This window comes from Chaetura pelagica, unplaced genomic scaffold (genome assembly GCF_000747805.2).
Source record: "Chaetura pelagica isolate M959 unplaced genomic scaffold, ChaPel_1.0 scaffold485, whole genome shotgun sequence".
NCBI classification, from domain to species: Eukaryota; Metazoa; Chordata; class Aves; order Apodiformes; family Apodidae; genus Chaetura; species Chaetura pelagica.
In genome coordinates, this window is record NW_009953315.1 from 312639 (window position 1) to 337500 (window position 24862).

Below are 24862 nucleotides of genomic sequence, written 5' to 3' on the forward strand. Positions count from 1 at the left end.
GGAAAGAGGGATTTTTAAGCCACTCCATGAAGATGCACATGCACAGATGGGCCACCCATATGGAATAAACAGGGCAGCAGGGAAAGGCCACTAGCTCCACTGACTTTGAAAGGTCAGACTGGGAAAGGGTATTGTAGTGGATAGGACAGACGGGCTGCTCTGAGACAAGGACTTCACTAGTGGCAGTGAAGATGCAAAGAATATGGTTTGGAAAACATTGATGATCGAAGGAAAAACAACGTGATTGCTTGGGATGAGGTGCCCACCAATACCCTCATGCAAGAGGTGGCTGAACTGACCAGGCCGTGGGAGCTGGCAGAAGAACCTGAGGCAATGCTTGAGCTAGGCCAGCCAGTGTAGGTCCCTGCAGTGATAAAGAAGAACATTGCAGCTCCTCAAGCCCCCAGCCTATCACCTCTGGGAAGACCAGCAGTGTCCGGGAAGAAAACACAGAGCCTTCAAATGTCTTGCAAGAGCTCTGTGGTTTGAAGTTAGAAGTTGAGTCAGTCACCTTGTCTCAAATCAGCTCACTGTCACAAATCAGTCCCTCTCATCTATGCAGAGACCAGCTGGGGAGTTCCTGACCTACCCAGAGAATCAATCATTAATTACACTGAGGAGGCACAGAGGCACAGCCCTGACACCCAGCTACACCAGAACTGTGATTTTAGAAGATACTTGAATGTTGCAATTATGATATATAAGGCCACACTTCTTGCTGAATGGTGGCTAGGGATAGGAGAAGACACTCAGACAAACACTGGTAGGTAAGTGTTTGCTGCGTCCATTAACCATTGCACACACACAAATTAAAAGCAGAGCTGTTTGCCAACAGAAAACAACAGCCACAACAAGAGTCCAAATATCCTTCAGTAGGCCATTACTACAAGCAGGAAGAGGGACAAACATTTTAAGGTCACAACAGATCTTTACTAAAGGAATAAAAGACACTTCCTATCATAGAATCATAGAATGCGTGGGGTTGAAAGGGACCTTTAAAGGTCATCTAGTCCAGCCTGCCCTGCAGTGCACAGGGACCTTTTTTAACTAGATCAGGTTGCTCAGAGCCTGATCAAGCCTGACCTTTAATGTTTCCAGGGATAGGACCTCCACCACATCACTGGGCAGCCTCTTCCAGTGCTTCACCACCCTAAGTGTAAACAACTTCTTCTTAATGTCTAATCTAAATCTACCGTGCTCTAGTGTAACATCATTTGCCCTCATCCTAACACTACACACCCTTGTAAAAAGTCCCTCCCCAGCTCCCCTGTAGGTACTGGAAGGCCGCTATAAGGTGGTTTCACACAGCTGGACACTCCAAAAGTTCACCACAAATACAGAGAGTTAATAAGATATAAAATGGTTAACAACACACAAAAAGCATGGGATGAAAAATTCTCCACCATCCTACTGACTCAGTGCTTTTTTCAAGCTGCACCTGGACTACTTTATGTGGCAACGACCGCTTAACCTCAACAGTGGTGGGTTGACACTGAAACACCAGATGGCTGGCAGCCACGTGGGGTATTAACTAGGCAGCTGTTTGCATACACTGTAGTGCTGGATTTTGGTTTGAGCATTGCCATCAAGACTTCAAACCCTGCTGCAGCCCAGTAGGCACAGGTGTAAGTGGAGGCTCAACTTGACGCCGGGCTCTAATATCAACAAAAAATGACATAAATGATCAAAAGAGATCAAACTATCCAAGGAGGAAACAAACTCATAGCCCAGCCCTTTGAGGTTCATCTGAATGTGACCTGAGGCTTGGCTGTGACCTTGGCTTGACTTTACTCAGAAACACTTCTTGTAAATAGAACACAAACTGAAGCCAGCAAGATAAGTAGTTTAAAAAACAAACAAACAAACAAAAATTAAACAAAGAATTTAAGGAGTCAGAAATAGTCACACAAGGACTTGAAAAAACAAAACAAAACACAACACCAAGAAATATAAAACTCCCAAAGAAAAGCAGAGAGTCAGAAGACGGACGCCTGCTAAGATCAAGGATCAGCCCACTCCAAGAAACAATGGTGGGCAGCACCTTCCTGCATCAATAACAGCTGCCTGGCCAGCAAAGATTCATCACATTCCTGCATTGGGCTGGTGACTACATTAATGCTTGGCAGAATGTTAGTCCCAGCTGTCCACTCTATTTCAGCTGCAGGCTTTAATGGTCTTATCACCCCAAAAAAAATAATTGGGGGAGGAAAGGAGGCAAAGGAGTGTGGGCAGGGAAGAGAAATAAGATTTTCAGAACTACTTCAGGGTTTTTTGGAACTTACTCATCCAAATGAAGCTCATTTTGACAGATAACAAGGTCCTAAGAAATCAATTTGGAGGTAAAAGAGCGAAGCATCCAGTTTCCATTACCTTTTCCACGACTTACCTATTCTGCCTGTCATTTAATATCTACCCCTAATATCTACAAGTTGGAGGAGTATGTTTTATTCTGTTTCTTTTCTTTAAGTGTCTCAGCTTCTCTACTGCCTAGAAAACTTTCAGTATATATTTCCAAAGTCTCCAGACAATGAACACAAACTTAAACTTGTTTATACCCATAGTTCTAAGCTTTAAGCTTACATGCCAAGGTTTGGAAGCCAAAGGGTCCGTAGCAGCATCTCTTTCCTCCTCCATAAGCTGCTCTCATTATAAGATAATGAACACTGAGCTTGGCAAAATCCATTACATAAGTTGTCTGAAAGTAAATACCTGCTATCACTTTAACCCATGCAACCCTTATGGGGCTCTGATGTTCTAAACATTCATTGTCACTTAATTCACATCCTCACAAACACTTCACTTCCCCCACCATTCTTCAAGCTCTGTCTCTAGAATCACTTCAACACACGAAAAACACATCTCACTGCAACCTGAGCTGGCCTTCCAGTCCCACAATTGTGTGGCATAACAACAGAATTCGCAAGCCCTTGCACAATGCAGATATTGTTATTACATAATAGCCTTGGGAAACTACAACAAACAAAGAAGAGAATGTTGAACAAAAGGTTAAAAAAGATTTTTAAACACAGAAGAGTCATTGGCATTTTATTTTACCTTCACATACGAAGAAAGGATTATCTGAAATCATTAAAAAAGAAGTTACTCTACTTTTTTTGCCGTTGTTCAGCATGTTTTTATACCCTGCAGCTGAAATGGTAATCTGAAAAGGAAAGGAAATAATGTATTGCTGACCTCTCTTTCCAACCTTGATTTCACAGTTTCCTCCTGTACCACTTAAAAGCCTGAACAATAAATTGACCCAATCCAACCCCAGCCCACGCCACCACCCACCACTCTTCCAAAGATGGATCTCTGTCCAGCTTTTATCACGCTGACATATGTAAAAGTAGTTTTTGAAGGAGAAGAGAAAGAGACTGAGGGATAGAGGAAAAAACAAACAAAACCCCAAAAAAAGAATAGTGAAATATATCCCTCCTCTTAAAATCTTACAATTGAAAATATACTATTGGTAAATATAACTGCCTTAACCAGTCTCTCTCATGCTAAATGCTACTTTTGTGTCAAGAATTTGCAGAAGCTGCCTACATCTATAGCATGTTTGTGCTGAATTTTGCTGTGGAACAGTAATATGAAAAAGACCTGTAGCTACTCACAACAGGGCAGGTAGCCTGGCTCTTCTGGTAGCTTGTGGAGTCCAGAGCTGGTATGGCACACAAGGGGTGAGCAGGGCTGTAGGGAATGGCCACTATTTATTACAAATGCCAAAATAAAACCTAGTCCTCATCCCCTTTTTGTCTCAAAAAGGGTAAATACTATATTAATTTTACAAGTTGCTAGAACAGCCATTTTTGAAAGTCACACAATCACAGAACGATTTTAGTTGGAAGGAATCTCTACAGATCATCTAGCTCCAACATCCTTGCCATGGACAGGGACACCTTAACTAAACCAGGTTGCTCAAAGCCCCATCCAGCCTGGCTTTGAACACTTTCAGGGATGTGTCATCCACAGCTTCTTGGGGCAACCTGTTCCAGTGTCTCACCACCCTCATCATAAAAAGTTTCTTCCTTATGTCCAATCTGAATCTACCCTCCTTCAGTTTAAAACCATTGCCCCTTGTCCTGTCATTGCAGACCTTGATAAAAAGTCTCTCTCAGTCTCCTTCAGAAAGCCCCCTTCAAATATTGAAAGGACCACCATAAGATCACCCTGGAGCCCTCTCATCTCTAGGCTGAACCACCCTGACTCTCTCAGCCTCTTTTCATAGGAGAGGTCCTCCAGCCTTCTGGTCATCTTTGTGGCCCTACTCTGGCCCCAATCCAATAGTTCCATGTCTTTCTTATGCTGAGGACCCCAGAGCTGAACACAGTACTGCAGGTGGGGTCTCATGAGAGTGGGGGAGAAGAGTCCCCGCCCCTGACCTGCAGGTCACACTGCTTTTTATGTAGCCAGCAGCTCCCAAATCACCTCTGCTAACACAGTCTAAATACTAAATAATATTTTAATATAGACATGAAGCTCTGGCATTTTACTTACCCTGAGCTAATCCACAGAAACCCTGGATGAGAGGATAACAAGAGCTGACCTTAACTAACTGCAGTGATATCAAAACCACATCTGCTTTCTCTCCACTATGATATTCCATCAAAACAGTCACAAGAGATCATTTCAAGGTAAAACTAAGCTATAGTTTTGCACTGTCCACTCATGCTGTACTGGGTCTGACTGGGCTGGAATTACCTTTCCCCATAGCAGCCCATATAGTGCTGTGCTTTGAATCTGTATCTAGAACATTCTAGATAAACCCACAGCACTTGCACAGCATCATGGCTGTCTCCCCAGCACCCCTGCCAAAAAACAGTCATAGAATGGTCAGAGTTGGAAGGGACCTTAAAGATCCTTATGTGCCAACTCCCCTGCATGGGCAGGGACACCTCCCACTAGATCGGGTTGCTTAGAGCCCCATCCAACCTGGCTTTGAACACTTCCAGGAATAGGGCTTCCATAACTTCTCTGGGCAGCCTGTTCCAGTGTCTCACCACCCTCACACTAAAGAATTTCCTCCTGATCTCTAACCTGAATCTCTCCTCTTTCAACTTAAAACCATTACCCCTTGATTTCTCACTACAAGCTCTTGTAAAAAGTCCCTCCCCAACCTACCTGTAGGACCCTTCAGGTACTGGAAGGCCACTATGAGGTTCCCCCCAGAGCCTTCTGTTCTTCAAGCTGAACAACCCCAACTCTCTTAGCCTGTCAATAGGCCAGGACAGCTGACCTAAACTGACCAAAGGGATACTCCACACCATACAACACCATGCTCAGCAATACAATCCAAGAGGAGAGTGGAGAAGGAGGGCAGGGTGGTGCATTAGTTATCAAAGGGTTGGTCTGTCAACAAGACTGCTACCTGTAAACTGAGGTCCTGCTTCCCACAGCGTGGCTGGACATCACCTGCTGGCAGGAAGTAAACAATAAAACTATACATGTTTTTGTGCTTTGCCTGTGTACACAGACTTTCCCTTTTTTCATTAAATTGCCTCTATCTCAAGCCGTGAGGTTTTTTTCATATTATTTTCTGTCCCTGTCCTACTGGGGAGGGGGAGTGAAAGAGCAGCTGGGTGGGCATCTGGCAGCCAGCCCAGGTCAACTCATAACTCATACACAAAGTTGTGATGCACAAATCAAGGCTTCATGCAAGTTTTACTTGCTTGATTTTTCGAGCTTCATATTCTTCAATGTGATTTCTCATTTCTTTTTTCCTACGTGTAATTAAGTACAGAAACCTGTCTGAAGGACTGAATGTTTTTTCATTCTTCTGTTTTGCTGTCTGTGGTATTCTAATACAGAAGTTAAAGAAAAGACTTAAACTAAAAAATCTTTTATTTCAGATTTTATTTATGTCAGAGTTTATTCACACAGTGAATGCAAGTGTTGCAAAGAGAGCTATGGATTTTAGAAGCCTGTTCTTCACAGCTATATCTTTGAAATATATGAAACTCATGCAAAGGTTCTGATTTAATTGTTTCTTACAATAAGTAAATGAGGAACAGTAGACCATGACCCAGCAAAGCTATACACATTTACAGACCTTTGGGTCTGTTACCTTGACAAAACAGACATCACATTCACAAATTCAATTCTGCAACACAATCCATATTGAAGTGCAGTGCCTAGTTTTATGCAGTTGACTTTCACAGCTACATCTATTAATCACAGATTAAGAAAAAACTTCCTAGCAACAGCCCAAACAACTGACTGGCTGAGACTTCACAAACTGGGGAGATTATAAAACAAAAGATACTTCCAAGTTCACAGAAAGCATTCACTTCATTATTTCAAAGAAGAATGTTACCTTCTTGTGGTTTGGTGCACACTATAAACGTGACAACGAACATTATCTTTAACTGGCAGATTAGAATATATACCAGTAGGAGCAAAGCATCTTGGAGATGTTCAGATCCATGTTTTCCCTGAGATAAAATAAATAAACAAATCACTCAAAACAAAATAATTTTCTCTTGCTCTTTGTTCTTTGCTGTAGATGATACAAGAATAAAGCAACAACTTCCTAACTTAAACCTTCCATGCATCTGTCATGCTGCAAATAGTATCAAGTACAAACAACCCAGTAATTCTCCCAACTGCACAAAGATCTCTGTGATGGAAGGCACAGAAATCCAAATTTAGTCAAGATACCCTAGGGAAGAATGTGGTCCAGAGGCTGACAAAGAACCCTGGGATGAGGACCACAGAGCTTTTATATAACGTTATTGAGCTGATGAAAACAGTAAGCACTCTTCTGCCTTCAGTTCAAACTCATTCCCACTCTCAGCAGCAGCAGCTGTACCTATGTATGAAGGAGACAACAGACCCCACCACACACCAGGCTTCCTTAGTTGTCATGGAAGGACTAAAAAGGAAATATGCCACTGCCTTGAGGGTTTTAAATCCCAGATTGTTAACTATGTGTTGCATAAGGATCATTAAAGACAGATGTGAGACATAACAAAAGGATGTGGGCATGACCATGTACAGAATCTGCTTGCAGCCCTATTGATACCAACCTCCTTACTGTTGTTCACTCCTCTGTCTATTATGCCACAGTACAATGTCATTTTCCATAGTATTTCATGTTCATCAAAAATTTGCATCTTACCAGGTTGAAGGCAGCTTTGATCCACCATATTTATTTTCTGATCAAAAGGGATGCAGAGCACACATACACACTCAGCTCATTCGCATTACCCTACAAAACCTAATCAACAGCCTCATTAGGTTCCTTGCTGACTCTAAGTAAAGTTTCTGCTGTAATGACTCCTATTACCACCATACAACAAACCCAAAACAGAGCACACAGAACTTGATTTTCAATTTTAAAAAGCTGTAGTCTCAAAAGAGAAAAGAACAGTTATTGCAGAGGAGGGATGAGACCATTTCACTTGCTGCAGGCAACACCAGGCCTTAATACATGAGACCCTTCAATGCTTTCACTGCTTGGACCATTTCTAGGACAGAGGTTCAGTCTTAGACGTGCTTTGGTCCAAACTCTTTACATTGTCAAAGCCTGTCCAGGCTTTGCTGCATTGAGCTGTTATCCCAGTCAAAAGTGCTGGCAAGGTAGCTGTACCACTGTCAAAGCTTCAGTATCAGCCTGCATAGACCTGCCACAGCCACTGCTTAGGCTTAGGCCAATGCATAGACTTTCTCACTGTTTGCATGCAAAAAGGTTCTAAATTTTTATTTTGCCCATAGGGGAAGATGTAGATGATCTTTTGTCGGTATATAGAGTTTCTAAATACAAGCTTGTTGCAACAGAACTGCTCTTCATGAGATAACTTTATCAAGAAATAAGGACAAGATGGCTGAAAATCAGGAGGAGATCATTGGGAAAGCTTATCCTGTGTTAGTGAGGGTACGTTTGAGAAAAGGCAATTATCCCATATGTAGCAGAGTAACAACATAATGAGAAAGTAGATCTCGAGAGAGACATCTGTCAAGATCTCACCCCCCACTGAAGAGGACAGAGGACAGGTAGTCGCTTGTTTGATCTGGTGAATCAGTAAGCAGGAATACTCACCACTGATGTAAGACAGCAAAGCAGAAACAGCTGGCAGTGATTTTGTGTAATTATAGAACCATAGAATACATTGGGTTGGAATGGACCTCTAAAGGTCATCTAGCCCAACCCCCCTACAATAAATAAGGACATCTCCAACTAGACTAGATTGCTCAGAACCCCATCAAGCCTGACCTTGAATGTCTCCAAGGATAGGGCCTCTACTACCTCTCTAGGCAACCTGTTCCAGTGACCCACTACCCTCATATTGGAGAACTTTTTCCTAATGTCCAACCTAAATCTGCACTTTTCTAGCTTAAAACCATTACTCCTTGTCCTCTCATTACATGACCTAGTGAACAGGTCTTCCCCAGCTTTCTTCTGGGCTCCTTTCATTCTGAGCTCTTCAGTTCATCAGAATAAGCATTGCTTTGCATTACTGTGATGCAATCTCACAACACTTGTTTCCATGGATTTTTTTCTGATTTCCTATGCCATTACTGGCTAATATTCAATTTGCAAGTCAGGAACATCATATTATCATGAGAAAGGCAGCACATTACCTTTGGCAGCAAGTGGGAGCATGAATGATTTGGTTCTGAAATGCTCTTGTCAGATATTTAAGCTACGTTAAGACACTTTCCATTATAATAATTTCTCTCTCATACATTTAGCAACATGATTTTCTAACACAATACCAGAATAATAGAAGTAATTTATATGAAACACTCCCTCCCACAAATAGCATGGAAGTTTGGCTCCTCTTTGTATAAAGATCTATTACTGTCTATTTCAGAACTTAAAAGCTTCCTTATGCTAGTATTGATGTCAGTAGTGTCTGGAGAGGGAAAAACTTGGGGAGTAAAGGAAAGTCTGCTACGGAGATCTAGAAACATCTTCCCCTAGAATGTATCTGCATTGTATCCCTGCAGCCCAACACATTTCAAAAACAAGATAAATGTCCTCTACAGTTATCCTCATATAGATATAAGTGCCAGAAGTAGAAAAGGTGATTTAAAAGTATCTTTAAGAGGAGCTCCCCATCTCTGGCTTCATTTTCAGTTACTGAAGGCCAAATTCAGAAGCCTTACCAAAACTAGTAACTTCACATGACTTATTTCTTAACATTCAATTTAAACAACTGTTTATTTGCAAGCTTTATATTTTTAACTTCCATAACATTAACCAGTCGGGAGCTTTGCTGAAGGGTACACATGAAGTGCCAAGTCTCCCTGCCTCCCCCATTCAGGCATCCAGCCCTACCTGCTCCATCACACCAGTACCTCATCACCCTTCATTCTCATCTCTCTAGGAAGGATCACAGTGCCTCCTTCTGCCTGCTTTCCACTGTGCCAGGAGTCCTGCTAGATGCTGAGCTCCCCTGAGCCTCTTTCACTCCTACATTCTGCACACTCTTGTCTTCACGTTTTTTCCTGCTTGGGAAAGAAATCCAGTGGGTCCCAAAAGCCATGAAGGGGTTTTCCTCAGCCACTTTGCCCGCCTCTCTCCCGCTCGCTCCTCAGTGAAGGTTACCAGCTTCTGAACTGTGCCAGTTCAGCTGCTTTTGGTGGGAAGGAAATGAGAAAGCCAGAAAAAACGGCTTTTATTTCAGACCATTTCACAGGTTGTTGTTTTGTTTTGTTTTTTTTTAAGAACAGAACCACACAAAACCAGCTGAACAAGCTGACAAAGTCATACTGCTGCCCAGTGGGGCTGTGGTAGCATGTGTTTAGCTCCACAGGGTTGCTGGGCAGAAAAAAAACATAAATCAGTCCCTGGAAAACACCTTTTGGCAGCCAGTAATGAGAGTTTTGCTGTAGGAGTTTGTAAGGAGACTGTAGGAAAGCAAAGCACGAGGCAAAGCAACTGTAGGGCTGTGTCACAGGAGGCAGTGTGAGCAGGCAACATTACTCCTGCAGAGTTTGCATGTAGGTCTCTAGGGGCACTGTTTGGCTTTTACATTGTTTTTACCAGCATCAAGGGTAGGTGACTTTTCAGCACTGGCTATTTACATCAATCCATTTGCCTGTTGGAGGAGGGAAAGAAAGCATGTCTGATGTCTCCTATCCTTGGCTTGTTTTCTAGATGGTCAGCTTGATTTCTCAGGTCAATTTTTATCCATTTTGGTATTGTCAGTCAAACTAGTAGGATATATACACAAAGAATCTATTTCCTCTAATATTTTTCTTAGCTAAAGCTTCTGTGCTTATTATTTTACATCAATTTAGCCTGTGTTGCATGTAAAGCAATTCAAATTCAGAAGACATTATTTTGCTTTACTCCCTCTTCTTCCAATATGCTCTGAAATTTTAAAATAAGGATTTCATATCTTCTTTTAAACATTTAATTTTTAGTAATTTTTAAGGACTTTTAAGCACTGCATAATAGTGTATTGAGAAAAGAGCATAAAAAATGCAGGGAACCTAAGAACAGGAGGTACAATTTACTCCTGAAACCCCACCTAGTTATTGATCCATAATGAAAAACAATGTTATAAGTCTTAATTTTTGGAGCTTCCCAGTGATGCACAATGGAAACTGCTTCACAATCTGAGGATCTTACCCTAGGCTTCAACATCGATCAGCAAGAGCCATTCTGGATAAAAGCTTGAAAAATAAGCTCCAAAAGCTCAAAAAAATAACAAGCCAGACAAAAGGAACCATTAGGGTTCAAATCGCATATCTCAACCAGCCTCATTATTTTGTGTACTGTTTTCTAGCTGTTGACTGACAGAGGTTGCTGTTAGGTGGTGGCAGCAGGAATCAGCAGCATGGGCATCAAACCATGCTGCAAGAGAGAATCCCAGTGCCCTGTGATATCAGCCATGCATCAGACAGATCTAGGGCATGAGACACACGACTACTGACAGAAAAGTCCTGAAACTTATAACTTGCAAAATACCACACAAAGACGACATGCTGCTTTCTGTCAGATAATAAATAACTGTGGAAGAGCCTGCACTGACAAAGATCTGAGCTTTATCAGTCGAATCTACTGGCAACCTGGGAGAGGGATTTTTACAGGTGTAATCTGCAGCTTTAAATCTTCTGCTAGCTCCCCAGATGGACCAGATGATACCAAAAAAAACTTTTACCAACATAGCTCTCTTCCCAGCTATGTAGGAAGTTTTGTTTTCCAGCATATTTCTAGCTGACAGCTAATCTAGCAAAATATTTTAAGCACAGATCAAATCAAGACATTAGCTAAAGAACAACACGGCAGCTTCAAGTAATTCAACTGTATGTACATTATCCCCCAAGCAGCACTACTTTATATCCACCCGCTCCTTGAATTTGCTAATGGTCCCCTCTCATTGGTGAAACCTGGGTGCAAGCAAACCTGGAGCAGTTCAAAGTTCAATTCTTGGATGAGTTTGCAATACAGAGGCAGAATTGGTGCAGAGAGCAAGATGCAGGAAAACAGCTTCCTTGTCGAGGACACTGAATGGTGTCATCCCTCACCTCTGTGGCAGTCAGTGCTAGTGGGGGTGAAACACCTTTTCTCTGTAGTGACAGAAACCATTGCTCCACAGGCAACACAGTGGAGAATAAGCTCATTCTTACTCAGAAAATACCTCCTACAAAAGCAAAGACAGTTTGTAGAATTCTTGTGGGATTATCTTTTATTAAACCAAAATTAATTTCAAATGAGGATGGTATAGGACCACAAACATGAAAAAGTAGCTTGAACTTTGTATTTATCTTCATGTGATGCAAACTTCATCCCACCTTTACTACATGGAGCTTTCCAGAAGCCTAATCTGATATTCTCTGCATGGCTTTAACTGATGCCCAGGTTTTTCAAGCTGTGAACTCCCTTGTGGCGTGACAACTTGGCTACTCTGAAGTTCACATTTTTCCCATTTCCTGAAAGCTCAGATTGACACAAAAAGGCAGTTGCACCAGAAACAGATTGCTCTCCCCACTACTAGTCTAAAAAATGAAAAAAATAAAAAAAATTGTCTGTTATTTCTACAGCATATGTAGTCACACAAAGACACAAAACAATACCAAAGTAAAGTGGAAATAGACACAGATCAGAGGGTAAGATTACAAATGACCTAACACTGTCACAGATCAACAGTTAATATGCACTGCAAAACCTCAGAAGATAAAGTAAATTCCTGCAATGTATTCACGCTGAACAAGAATATTCTTCATCTTACTTGATGGTCAGGTGGAAAGACCATGCAAAAACAAACAGGGCCATAGTGAATCTCAATTTTATTCCCCAGCTTTCTTTCCACATGAGAGACCCTGGAATGAATGCTTCTCTACCTAGACCATTGATATGAACTGTGCTTCAGCTGTCATAAAGCAATTCAGTATTCAGATGAAAATAATAAAGAACTGGTTCAGTGTGAGCTGGTTTGTTTGAATTACGATGATGATATCTCAGATGTAGGTATGTAAAAACAACCATGAGGCAGTTTCCAGCATGAAGAGCTTCTTCAAACATAAATAGAGCAAGGAATGGGAGGGTCTTTTACTTTTATTCAAATATTTTAAGATTTTTGGTTACTTAATAGTTTAGCATATTGCAGGTAAATGAAATCTTAGAGTATAAAAGCTAGAAATTATTCTTCCCCATTTAGATAAGATGAAATCCAGGAAGAAGAGACAAAAGAAATATGTATTGCAGGTACTGTCAGATAATATACAAGGGTCAGTAACATCTACCTGATAAAAAAGACCTGCTAACCATCTGGACAAATTACCTAATAACTGAGGGGGAAAAGGGTGATACGAAGACTGGTTTTGAGTTAAATTAGTAACAAATAAAAAGACTCCATAAGCATTTATATATAGAACCCATAGTGTGACTAATTTACTCCATTTGTATTCATCAAAACACAATTATTGAGCCATGAGAAGCCATTTTGCATGAGAAGAACACACTTCAGTAAACTATGTCCACCCCTACTTGAACATAACTAACTACATTCTCTTAGATGTATAGAGTTTAATACTCTACTATTGTTGCCTTGGATACAAGAACTGCTCTAAATCAATTCAATAATTAAGGATTTGATCTTGGAAGATTCTGTGCATTCTGGCTTCCATCCAGCAAAGCACTTATCCACCTGCATACCTTTAATCACTCCAATGATTTCAATAAAATGGGACAACTTGCATCCTGAAAGTCAAATTACATGCTTAAACACTGCTGGATTGACAGTCTGAGCACTCAACATCTTGTGAGAACAAACCCCAGGCAAGAATGGTCATGATAACTGTGAGTAGCATAAATGTGGTACATTTTGTTGCTAAGTTTTTGTAACAGAAAAAAAAAAAACAAACCTGTGCATAAAGTGTTTGATTCTTTTTATCTGATTAGGAACGTTAATACATTATTATTTGCTTAATGCATAAAATTAAAGTGTTTTTCAGGGTCTAACAGTATATGATATGTGAATAATCTAACCTGAGCTAATCTAACCTGATATCTGATTCTCTCATGACCCACAAAAAAGCATAAGGCAGGAACAGACACTGGTTGGGTTCTGCAGAGTGAATCTGTGGTCTTCAGCTTCATAGTGTGTTAAGGACTGCTGAGTTTACCAACAAAGTTTATAAATTAATAGATCCAACTCAAACTGACTGCAGATTTTAATGTGAAGCAGGACCTCTGTCCCATCTCCTTTGTCTTCAGATTGTTTGCCCCTGTCCCTTTCAGTGGAAGCTGAGCACAATACACATAAACGAGCCATTGTTATTAACATAGAAGTCCCCAAGGTCAAGTTTACTTATGGGGCTTTTTTGCTAAACAGAATTAAAGTGTAACCTTGGCAACAAGGGAAGGAAAAAAATTAAACCTAGTAGGAAGGACTGTTACTAGAAGCTCTTACACCCATCTGGAGGAGAACAAGTGGGTTAAGTTCTCCAGTGTTCACACTACTTTTCTTTCCTTGAACTCAGGGCTGACATTCCCTTCCCAGCAGAAGTGCCTCTCTCTGCACAGGTAAGAAAGATGGTAAGTAACCAGCTGGAGGACTTTGGGGCAGTGCTGGCAGTGAAACTCAGGGGTACCAAATGCTGAGTTTTCCAGTATAAACACTGTCCACCTGTGCTTCACAAGCAACTGGCCAGGCTTCCCACCTAGGGTGGAACCTTAGGATATGAAGATGGGATATCGAAAGCCCTGGATTTTCTTCCCAGTTGAGCTGGACACAGGTTAAAGCAGAGCCACTAGAAGAAGGAATTAGGATTCCATCACATTTGTCACAGCAGCCTGACAAATCCCTATGCCACACTGCATGCTCATGGCCATAAGAAGAGTATCCACTCCAGGCTCTCCTCCACTCTCTTTAAATCACTGTTGAATTGGCCAGACAAGTTTCTGGGTCCACTCCTTCTCTACCTTGAACTATGTAATCGACTGTGAAAGCATAACTGTTATTTTTGAGAGCATTGCAAATGAATAGACACAAATGAAAGTGCTCTGCAACTCCCAACATAGCAAAAATTCAAGCCTGGGTAGTACAGACTGGAGAGTCTACTCTGGTGTAAAGCCTTTATCTGTAGAACAGAGATAACAGTGCTTTCCTGGTGGGGAGGAATGCTCTACATATTTGGAATACAATCCAAGATCCCAGCAGGTAAGAGAAGTAATATTTTTTAAAGTATTTAGAGACAAAGTAGTAACCATATTTCCTTTCCCTCTCAATCTCTGCTAAATCAGGTTTCAAATTTCTCTGTGTCCCTGTGTTTCTTACACTTTTACTTCAATGTTCTCTGCAGAGCATGGAAAACTCTGCTGTATTAGAAAAAAAAAAACAAAAAAACATGTAAAGAGGTGAAGTAGACAGTCTAACTTCTCTCCTTCCTCACCATCTTCCCTCCAAACTAAATGAAGGCAAGAGAATAACATCTATAGACCAATTAAACTCCATAGGTTGAATCTGCTCACAAGGGAGTAGTCACAGTCTAAGCAAACAAATCCTTTCCAACACTCCTGAGGACCATTAGCAAAAGGTCACTTCCAAGTTTTACCATTCTTTCTTCAGCTGTTTAATTTCAACACATCAAAATACCACTGCCTGCTATAAGAAAGAAATTCAGACAGATCAAACTGGAGTTACTAGTTAATGTACAGATGGGGGTCATGAGAATGTTCACAGTGGGTGTCTGAAGCCAGACAAGGAATCACCAGACCCTTCTCAGTGCTATGGCCTGAACACTCAACTCCACTGACCCCTCAACTCCTCCCCAAGACCAGTTGGCATTAAAAGAGAAAGCTTGAATCATTTTTGTGAGGCATCTAGACAACTTTTAAACACCCAACTTCTCTCATCCACAGTGCACAAGTTCAGTTCTTCCTCTCTTCTCAGATGAAGTCCTTAACTTGCCTATTCTCACTTTCCCCAACACTTTTCCCTCTCCCCTGGTGAGGTGCCAAAGCAGACATTCCTCCTCTCAGCAGCTGCCAGATGCACTGTCACAGCTCCCCACCTCAGACATAAGCCAAAGGATGCCCACAGGGCAGGAACAGCCCCAGATCGTGCCCACAGAGCAGGGACAGCCCTGGCTCAGGGTTACTGATGTGCCTGCACAGGTACTGCCTCCTGCATCCACTTCATCCCCAAGAACCAGCCAAAACCATGTGCTTGTCCTGCTTGTATTAAGCAGGCACAAATCTCCCCAGAGCATCAGGAGTCTACCAACAGGCTTTTTGTACACAAAAATTTCCCAAAAATACCTAACAAGGAAAGGGGGTGGAGGAGGAGGAGATTAGACACTGACAAGGCTGCATGGAGGAACTTTACTGCTTCTATCCTGTTCTGTTCTTAGTTTGCTGCAATGTTAGTTTAACATTTCTCAGTGCTGAGAAATCTTCCTTTAACCTTTTCATTACTTCTTCATCTGCACAATATTGTGAAAGAGATGGCCACTAGCAAGTAGTACTGTTGCATGCACCAGCTGTCCTGCAAATACCTACCAGACTTCCTTCATTAATGACTAATATATTCAGGTAGTAGCAAACTGCAACACTTCTGCTTCTTGCCAGCAATATGGGTATTTAATACAGCAGAAAGCCTTGCCTGTTTATGAGCACAGATAGGAAGAAAAACAGGAGAACAGCTGGTTTCAGGGAAAATAATTAATGTTTTAATTATCCTGGTTATGAATTTGATTATGAGTATTTTCAAAAAAGGGGTAACTACAGTGAACAAATGGGGGAGGGGAATAAAAACAGCAAAATGGTAGTTTAAATTATTCATTTGATAGCTTTCTCTTGAAACCACATTCATCTGAGACAAGTGATAAGCTGGTCAGAGATCTCTACCAGTTATTGCATGGCCTGCAAGGTGCTTCTAAACAAAGCCCATGCTGTGAGGATTCATGGACCAGGGGAAGGAAAGAATTAAATAATTGACTGGGCTTTTACTTTGAAAGACTAAAGGCACGTACAAGATGCAAGACTCCATAGAACAGGTGCATTCTGAAAAAGATATTCTGACTGCCAAAACTGGATGAGGGAGAACCTCAAGAAAAAGTCGTGTTAGTAGATAAAGAGTTGTGTACTTAAGCAGAAGACCTTTTTTAAAAAACTATTTTCTGTTTAATGAAAATCTAGGTCTGCCATTCTTGTGCATTTCAGACAAAAAACTTGTGTGAGGCTATATTCTTCCAAACTAAACTTTCCCTAAAACAAAAGAGCTGAACTTGATACTACCACAAGGCACAGCCTCTACTTATGCAAGCCAACAAGCAGAGAGGACATGCAAGGTTTGGTGCTTTTTCACCTGCCAAGGCCTACCTGGACAACTAAGCATCTCTTCCTGCCAGCAAAACCAAAGCACTGGCAGGCTACAGAGTTTAAGCTTCAGTGCAGTGGGTTTAAACAAAGCTGTTTACTAGTAATCTCCCTATGTGACTGTACTACTGTGAGACTAAGACTGATTCCCTCCTTGGTAATGCAGTATAAATTCAAAGTAACTTAATGGAAGTCAGAATTAATTTCCCTGCCATTTAAATGTGTGCAGGAGAATCCTTCACATCTGTTCCACCTGCCTGGAAAAGGAAATGCTGCAGATAGAACAGCACAACTTCAGAGAGGTAAATCCATTAGAAAAGTGCTCTATAAGCATAGCTAATGTATGAGGTGATGATCAGGTGCCTCAGACCTTGTAAGAAACAGTAAAGAATAAAGACTTTTTCTTTGAAAGAAAGTGAGATGCTTAAGGCAACTGAAGGAGCAGCAACCTGCCATATACAAGCGGGTGCTGTGATGCCGTGTAAGCGAAGCATTCACAGCTCCACACTCGCCTCCTTTATGAATGAACCACGTCATTGTACAGCCCACGTTAATCACCATTGCCAAGGAGACCTGAGGCCTCTTGGTTCCTTCCATCTCTTGTCACTTTTATAATGACTAACAAGGACAAGCTTGCCTGAGACAGGCAAGTCACTGGGGATGGAAGAGTAACGACCAAAAATGTGCTCCTGTTTCAAAGACACCTGAACATTTCGTTACCGCTGCACGACAAAGAGGACAACGCTGTCCATGATGCTGCATAGAGGAAACAGGAGCAGATGGTTCATTAATGCAGATAGTCCCCAGGGAGTTATTACACATCAGACCTTTCCCTGTGACGCCCCAAACCAAAGTTTTAAGAAGAGTTTTACATTCCTTATTTACAGATGCAGAGTGAAGAAAAGTATTCTACAGAGGCATAACTTGACCTCAAGTGATGAGTGCTTGCTAAGGTGATTACTGTAGCTTGAAATGACAAGCATCCAATTCCTTCTACTGCCAGCAAAGGCTATTCTGAGGGCTATTTTAATCCCTATTCAGAACATCCTCCTTTTCTCCTCCAGAAACCTGAGTAAAGTAATTCCTTTTGGCATGCAAGTACTCCCATTTCATTTCAGCTGAGGAATTAAGGACTTTGGAAATGGAGAAAGGAAGGGGGAGGGGGGAAAAAAAAAAAGTGTTTCCCTAGTTGTCAGATGCAACCATAACCAGAGGCCACCATGATTCAATTGGATGATCTGGAAAATGAGGGGATGAAGAAAACCATTTCTTTTTCAAGACCATACAGCTACTGTGAGTGCTGTGACCAGGAGTTTCCTCACAGTGGCTTCTGCACAGAAAAAAACAACCCATGGCTTTATATCAATGTGGGTTCACTATTGATCCAGGATACTAAGACACCCTAGCACTGCAACTTGCACAAAGAAACACAAGCTGAGGCAACAGAGGTGCTGCTGTCATAGCTTCTAGACAACATGGTGCTGCAACAGTCCTGTCACAATCACAACTATTTAGGACACAACTAGATTTGTCACAGCATTGTCTGCAACCAATAGCTGAAATGTCAAACTTGGGCTTGTTCTCCTACATTGCAGAAGCAAGCCAGGATGGAAGACTGTAGGCTTGCTAGTTTTCAATAATGGTAGCAGGTAATGACATGTCTATGGAAGAGAAAAATGAACTATCAGAGTTTGGAAAGTACCTGTGGAAGTATTTTGATTAAGAAATTTCAATATACCCTTTCACCTTGCTCAAAATTGGGCCAAATATGATGTTAGATCCATACTTCATATTTAGATAAACTTGGTCATGGACCTGCCCAGATGAGTTTTGAATACCTGAAGGGATGCAGCTACCACGTCTTCTGTAGGCACTGGTTCTAGTGTTTTACCTCACTCACAGTGACAGTTTCTTACAACCTAATTGAGATTTCTCATGTTGCAGCTTCTGTCCCTTGCCTCTCACCCTGTTGCTGTGCAGCTCTAAGAGAAGCCTGGCTCTGTCTTCTCTGCATCCTCTCATTAAGTAGTTGAAATCAGCGGAGAGATCCCACTTGAGCTTTCTGCTCTTCAGACTGAGCAAATCCAGCTCTCAAAGTGTCACCTTATGTCCCATGCTCCCCTGCCCTCATCATTGCAGTGGCTGGACTCACTCCAGTTCATCAATAGTTTTCTGAGGCACCCAAAGCTGGACACATTGCTACAAATAGAGCCTCACAAGTGCTTGAGCAAGGTGTGTAAATGCTTCCCTCAAGGGTGCTGGCTACACACTTGATAACATAGCCCAATATGTGGCTAGTGTTGCTGCATGAGGAGTGAGAAGGGAAAACAGCAGACCATGGCCCAGCTGGAGAGGTACTCAGCCCAGGCTTAAGAAAATCTTGTGATTGAGCTGATAGAATAATTTCAAGAACTTTTACACTTGAGAAATGTCAAAATGTTTCACCCAATGAGGCTTGACCAAAATCACAGCACCTTCCATTCCAAAAACGCAGCCTCCCGACTGCTCCAAAAAGCACAGTTGTAGCTGCCCTGACATGGCCAAGTGACTAGCTAACAGACAGTGATAAAAAAATATATTAAGAAGGATGGAACTGTTTAGGTTTTTCAAAATAGGTAACACACGTGGGAAAGCAAAACCTCATTCCATCTGTGCCCCAGTTATCTCACTATATGGACCATCTTGAGTTTTTGGCCATCCCTGGCTCTGCCTGTCTGCAAGCTGTGGGTGGGAGAGGTGTTAAAAGCGTAGGGTGGGCCTGTCATCTCACAGCTCTACCATGTTGCTACAAAATTGCTGAAGTCCAGATTTACGCAGATTTTACTTGGATTCCTGGGGAAAAGTTAGTCATGGGTTATTCTTTTACCCAGCAGTGGAAGAAAACACTTACTCACTGCACCTTTTCTCTTGAGAAATCTTTGTATTTGTAGAACTACTGGGGGATGTTTAAAAATAAAGCAAGTTTCTAAACAGTTTTTGAAGCACTGGATAAACACTTTTTAAACCTGCATGCAAATTCTCACATTCTGCACTCATCTTCTCTGTTTTCCCTTTCACATTCCCTTTTTTCTCCCTTGCAACTCTAGAAAAAAAGAAAAACAACTACCCCATGGAAAAAATTAGGCAAAACCATTTGGCTACTGCAGTCAAAACACATTTTTAGAGTGATCAATACTGTAACATTATTCAATTATTTTTCTGCTGCATTACCATCTATGACATATTTATAGAAACTGTTAAAAATACTAATTCTTGTGATTAAAACAAAGTAGGAGATGCTGGCCCCCTTTTGAAATTCAGAAGTGTGAATTTCATACAAAAATGTGCTTAGTTTGTTCCTACATCTTGTGATGAAAGTAATAAGAAAAAAATAAAGTAGTAAGAACAGAAATATAAGTTTTACAAGAGTACTTTGTTTTATGTGGGAACAAGAGACACCAGCTTAAAGAAAAAAAGGTTCATGCCTGTGTCATTTCATTTGTGACAAAGATGTGCTCACAATGCATGATCACAATGTTCCTATTAACTTCTGTATTTAGATGCTTTTCAGTGGTCTCACCATGCTTTCTGTGTTAAAGAGCCCAATTTTTCAAATCACTGAAAACCACCTCCTGGTAATTCTGGCACACATCACCTACCAAAGAAATGGGTACAACACAGAACAAGTTTGTCATCCCAACAAAAGCCAAATCAAGTTGAGGACCTACCACTGGTGCTCTCAAATATAAACCCCAGAATTTTCTTGCTCTACTGCCCTGCTGAATGCAGTGAAAGACTTCCTGAGAACAGATTGCTTCAGTGCATGGTTTCTCTCTTCCATTGATGTTTCTGTGATCAGTTTCTGCAAGAAGAAGCATGTGAGTCTACAGAGTGGGAAGGAGGAAGGCATCCTGCTGCAGCAGACATGATGCCACTACATTCCTGTAACAAGACAAAGCACACAGAGCCAGCAGTGGCTTTTTATTTATGCAGCACACAAAAGGTGCCACCAGTAAGGACTTTGAATGTCACATATGAAGCATAACAGTGATTTCTGGTAAGTCACGTGAACTTCTTTCCCTTGAAACAATTACTGGCTGCACACTGTAAAATTATTAGCTCATACATGTTCCTTAATAGTTCTTCATAGTCTACTAATAGCCTCCTGTTTTAAAAGCAGTTATGGATGTAGCAAAGACAGATTGTTGAGCAAACAAACAAACAAAAAATAATAACAAAGCAAAATGGACAAGGCTAAGGAAGATTTATTGCTAGGTTCTTCCATTATGGTGCTTCTGATGGTCTTAGTCAATAGCACAAACAACTGAAGGGTACTGAAATGCCACATCTCAGTTAGTGCTTGATAACCATATATACTCTGCACACTTTACTTATATCTTGCATTTATCACAGCAGAGAAATTTACAAGCAAACCAGATTATTTTTGTCCCTGATAACTCTTGATTCCCACAACCATATCTTGATATCCCACAGAATTTTCATTTATTTATCCAGGCCCTAGGGATTCATCATGGATACTTATTTACTTTCAGAACTACAGAAGATCTCACAATCCATACAGACACATAATCATTGTGGTGTTCTGGAGCTATGAGTTCAATACCATAGCTATTCATCACGGTGAAATAAACTTTTTACAACAGTCAGGTAGGTTAAAATACACAAAAAACCCCCAAAAAACCCAAGCCAACCACATTTAATATAAAGATATCACAACAGTGCCACATTTAAGTATTAGATTTGCCATCAATGAAGCACAGCTCCAGCCACTTTAAATTAAAGTCAGTAACATTTTTTCTAATTTGACTACTCAAAACAACATTCAGTTTTCCACAAATACAGTTCCTGAACACCCTAACGTTTTCTGCTATATAACTGCTTGCATCAATTATTCTGTATTTCCTTATTGCAGCAAGGATATTTAATTCAAAATTATTACCTAGTATAGTTGTTATATATTTCTCAAAGAACAGACCACAATTTATCTATGTGGCTTTTTGTGCTGAAGATTTAAAGACCATCCTCTGCTGCAGGAGACACTGAGCTTTTTGCTGTTATGAAGATGAGTGTAAGCCACTGGACATTTGCCAGACAATAATATTTGTTATTTCCAAAAAATCCTGTCTCCAGATGACAGACTTTTCTCCAGATATGCACCAATTTCCCTGTATGCATACAGAACCAAGACCACACAAGAAAGCAAGCAAATGAGAAACTACACTAGCTCCTGTGATGCTCTGCAGTAACTCAGCCTACTGAGCCATGCAGGAAAGCATAAAAAAAGAAAAAAAAAAGTTAATAAAAAAATTCAGCTACCTGTACAGGCTCTGTGAACCACAAAGGCAGAGGTTTCAGAAAGTGCAGAACAATCTGAAGTCATTTGGCCAAGAAATGCCATTTTGTAGGTTAAATACACATTAGCAGTTTTTTATTAAATATGCCAAGGGAAGGTACAGATGCACTTCTAACAAAAGCAGTTTGTTTGAAAAACACCTGAAGGTTGAAATAATCAGGGGTATAGAACTAGTGAAATGAAGGTTAAAGCTACAGGGTACCTGAAGCCAAGAAGACTACACCTCTGTGATCATGTCAGCTTGACAGAAGTGACAGAGCAAATGTGGTGACACAGCTCCAGTACAGGCTGATGACATTTAGCAGGGAGCCCAGAGAGCTGCTCCATTGCCAACAGCATGTTTCAGGACTTGATCTCCCACGTTTGTAACTGTAGCATCATCCAAACTATGAAGGGTAAATGGCCACCATAAGAATGCCCTGCAGCAAGTAGAGTCTCTCTCTTAAAAGGCCAGGTATTAGAAGCACCAGTGCTGAGGACTCCAGAAACGTTCCTGTCCCCTCTACAGCTGCACTGGAGCGTCCAGATTCTCAGTGGTTTTGTGGCCTGAGAACAGGCCGAGGCCAAAACCTGATGCAGGTCGTGTCCAAACCACCTGAGCACACCACAATGCAGGTGCTGCTGCTGTGCCTGTCTGAGCTGCAGAGGGGATGAGGCTGCTGTTGCAAAAGGGACAGATTGCTCCGTTTGACATTTCTGCAGTGCCCAGTGAGGTGAACAGAGACTTATATCAAGTCTCATACAGAATGTTCTGTTCATGTCAAACAACGAGTGCAATCACTCAGTTCACCAGAGGATGCTTATGGTTGAAAATTAATCCTTCACTCTAAGAATTGTCATTTCCCAGAATAACAGGTGATAATATCAAGTGTATTCAAAATGCAAAAATCTCCAGCTGGTAGTTCAGGATAGGTAATCTTTGCAGGTCGAGCTGTTGCCTTGGAATTAAAACAGCAGCAGAGGGTGCTTTAATAGAGAATATTTGTTCTGCTACAACCCGAGTTATTGGGCTGGTAAGTAACACATCAACACTTTCTAAAGCTTTAACTGTTGCATACATTAAGTGTATATATAGAGCTGCATATTTACAAAGCTGCGTGTGATTTTATTGCAATAGTCAATTAAATCTTTCAAAACAAAATTCATAACTGATTTTTCTATGTATGTTTTTCTGAAAGGAAAAGAAATACACAAATCATTCTAGAGAGATGCCACAGAAATATTTAAGCTACTGAGAATACATGCTGCAGAATTTAACAGTGAAGAGGAAAAATATAACAAAGAAGCTCAAATGTCACAAAATTCCATTAGCATGGAAAACAATGTGCAGTGAAACATCCAAACAGGTTGACCAGAGAGGTGAAGGAGGCTCCATCCCTGGAGACATTCAAGGTCAGGCTCTGAGAAACCTGATCTAGTTAGAGATCTCTGCTCACTGCAGGGGGGTTGGACTAGATGACCTTTAAAGGTCCCTTCCAGCTGACTGCATTCTGTGATTCTGTGATTTTCAGTCTAAGTTTCTATGATATGTATTTGCTTTGTACACAATAATTCTGAAACCAGCTGCCCATTCTCAGGGCCATCTGTGATTAAGCCAGTTGTTTCCACATGGAGTCACTCTTAGAAATATCAACATTCCAATAAAGCAGAGGGTCTAACAAGCAACTAAGAACTTGCTCTAATGAATCTAGGCATTAATTAATTTAACAGCAGAGCAAAGAAATACTCTGGCTATTATTCACTAACAGACTTTAGCAATATACATGTTAAAAAAAATATTAAAAGGGGTAAGTTAATTGTACTGAGAGCTTGTTTTCTCCAGGAAATCATAGAATCCTAGGGGTTGGAAGGGACCTCAAAAGATCATCTAGTCCAACCCCCCTGCCAGAGCAGGGTCACCCAGAGCACATCACACAGGAACATGTCCAGGTGAGTTCCGAATATCTCCAGAGAAGGAGACTCCACAACCTCTCTGGGCAGCCTGTTCCAGGGCTCTGTCACTCTCACAGTAAAGAAGTTTTTTCTGATGTTTAACATGGAACCTCCTATGTTCCAGTTTGCACCCACTGCCCCTTGTCCTATCACTGGACATCACTGAAAAAAGCCTGGCTCTGTCACCCAGACACTCACCTTTAACATATTTGTAAACATTGATGAGGTCGCCCCTCAGTCTCCTTCAAGTTAAAGAAATTTTTAATTATAAAAAAATTATATCCAGTAATTAGCAAAGGGAGGTAAAGCAGCCTGATTTTATAGACCCTAAGCTACTGGTTTTCTGAGGCAGTAAGAGCACCATAGGGGCTGGGTCACTGCTCCAGGTCCCTGAAATGCCACAGGAACGTGGCCACTCTGGAGGGTAGGGGCAATGACCCAGCACTGTGTCACCGAAGGAGGCAAAACACCAGTGACCTGGGGGCAGCTGCAGCACTGCCTCTCTGGATTCAGTCACCTCACAGAAAGCACAGACCCCTTCCTAACAGGGGCTGGAATGCCCATGCCCTTAGTCATTTCATTTTAGAGGGGAAGTTGGCTCGTGCATCTGCAGAACTAGTTCTGTAAGTATTGATGGAAAAGTATGTATAATGAATATTTTGCTAATGTAACCACCACCAAAACCCAGTTGCAACATCTTCTTCCAGTTCAAGCAGAGATCATACCTGCACAGGGCAGCAAAGACTGGCCAAGAGCACAGATGCACCAAACCAATGAGACCAACCTCCCTTTTGCAGCATCCT

At 41.3% G+C, this 24862-nt stretch overlaps 1 protein-coding gene across 1 annotated transcript in view; it reads left to right on the plus strand.

The window, feature by feature from the left end:
• The first annotated feature begins 7819 nt into the window (after window positions 1-7819).
• Window positions 7820-24862, plus strand: part of AVL9 (AVL9 homolog (S. cerevisiase)) — a 93572-nt gene continuing 76529 nt past the window's right edge. Inside the window, exon 1 of the mRNA XM_009998093.1 lies at window positions 7820-7873. Within this exon, the coding sequence (XP_009996395.1) occupies window positions 7820-7873 (54 nt within the window). The remainder of the gene's footprint in view (window positions 7874-24862) is intronic.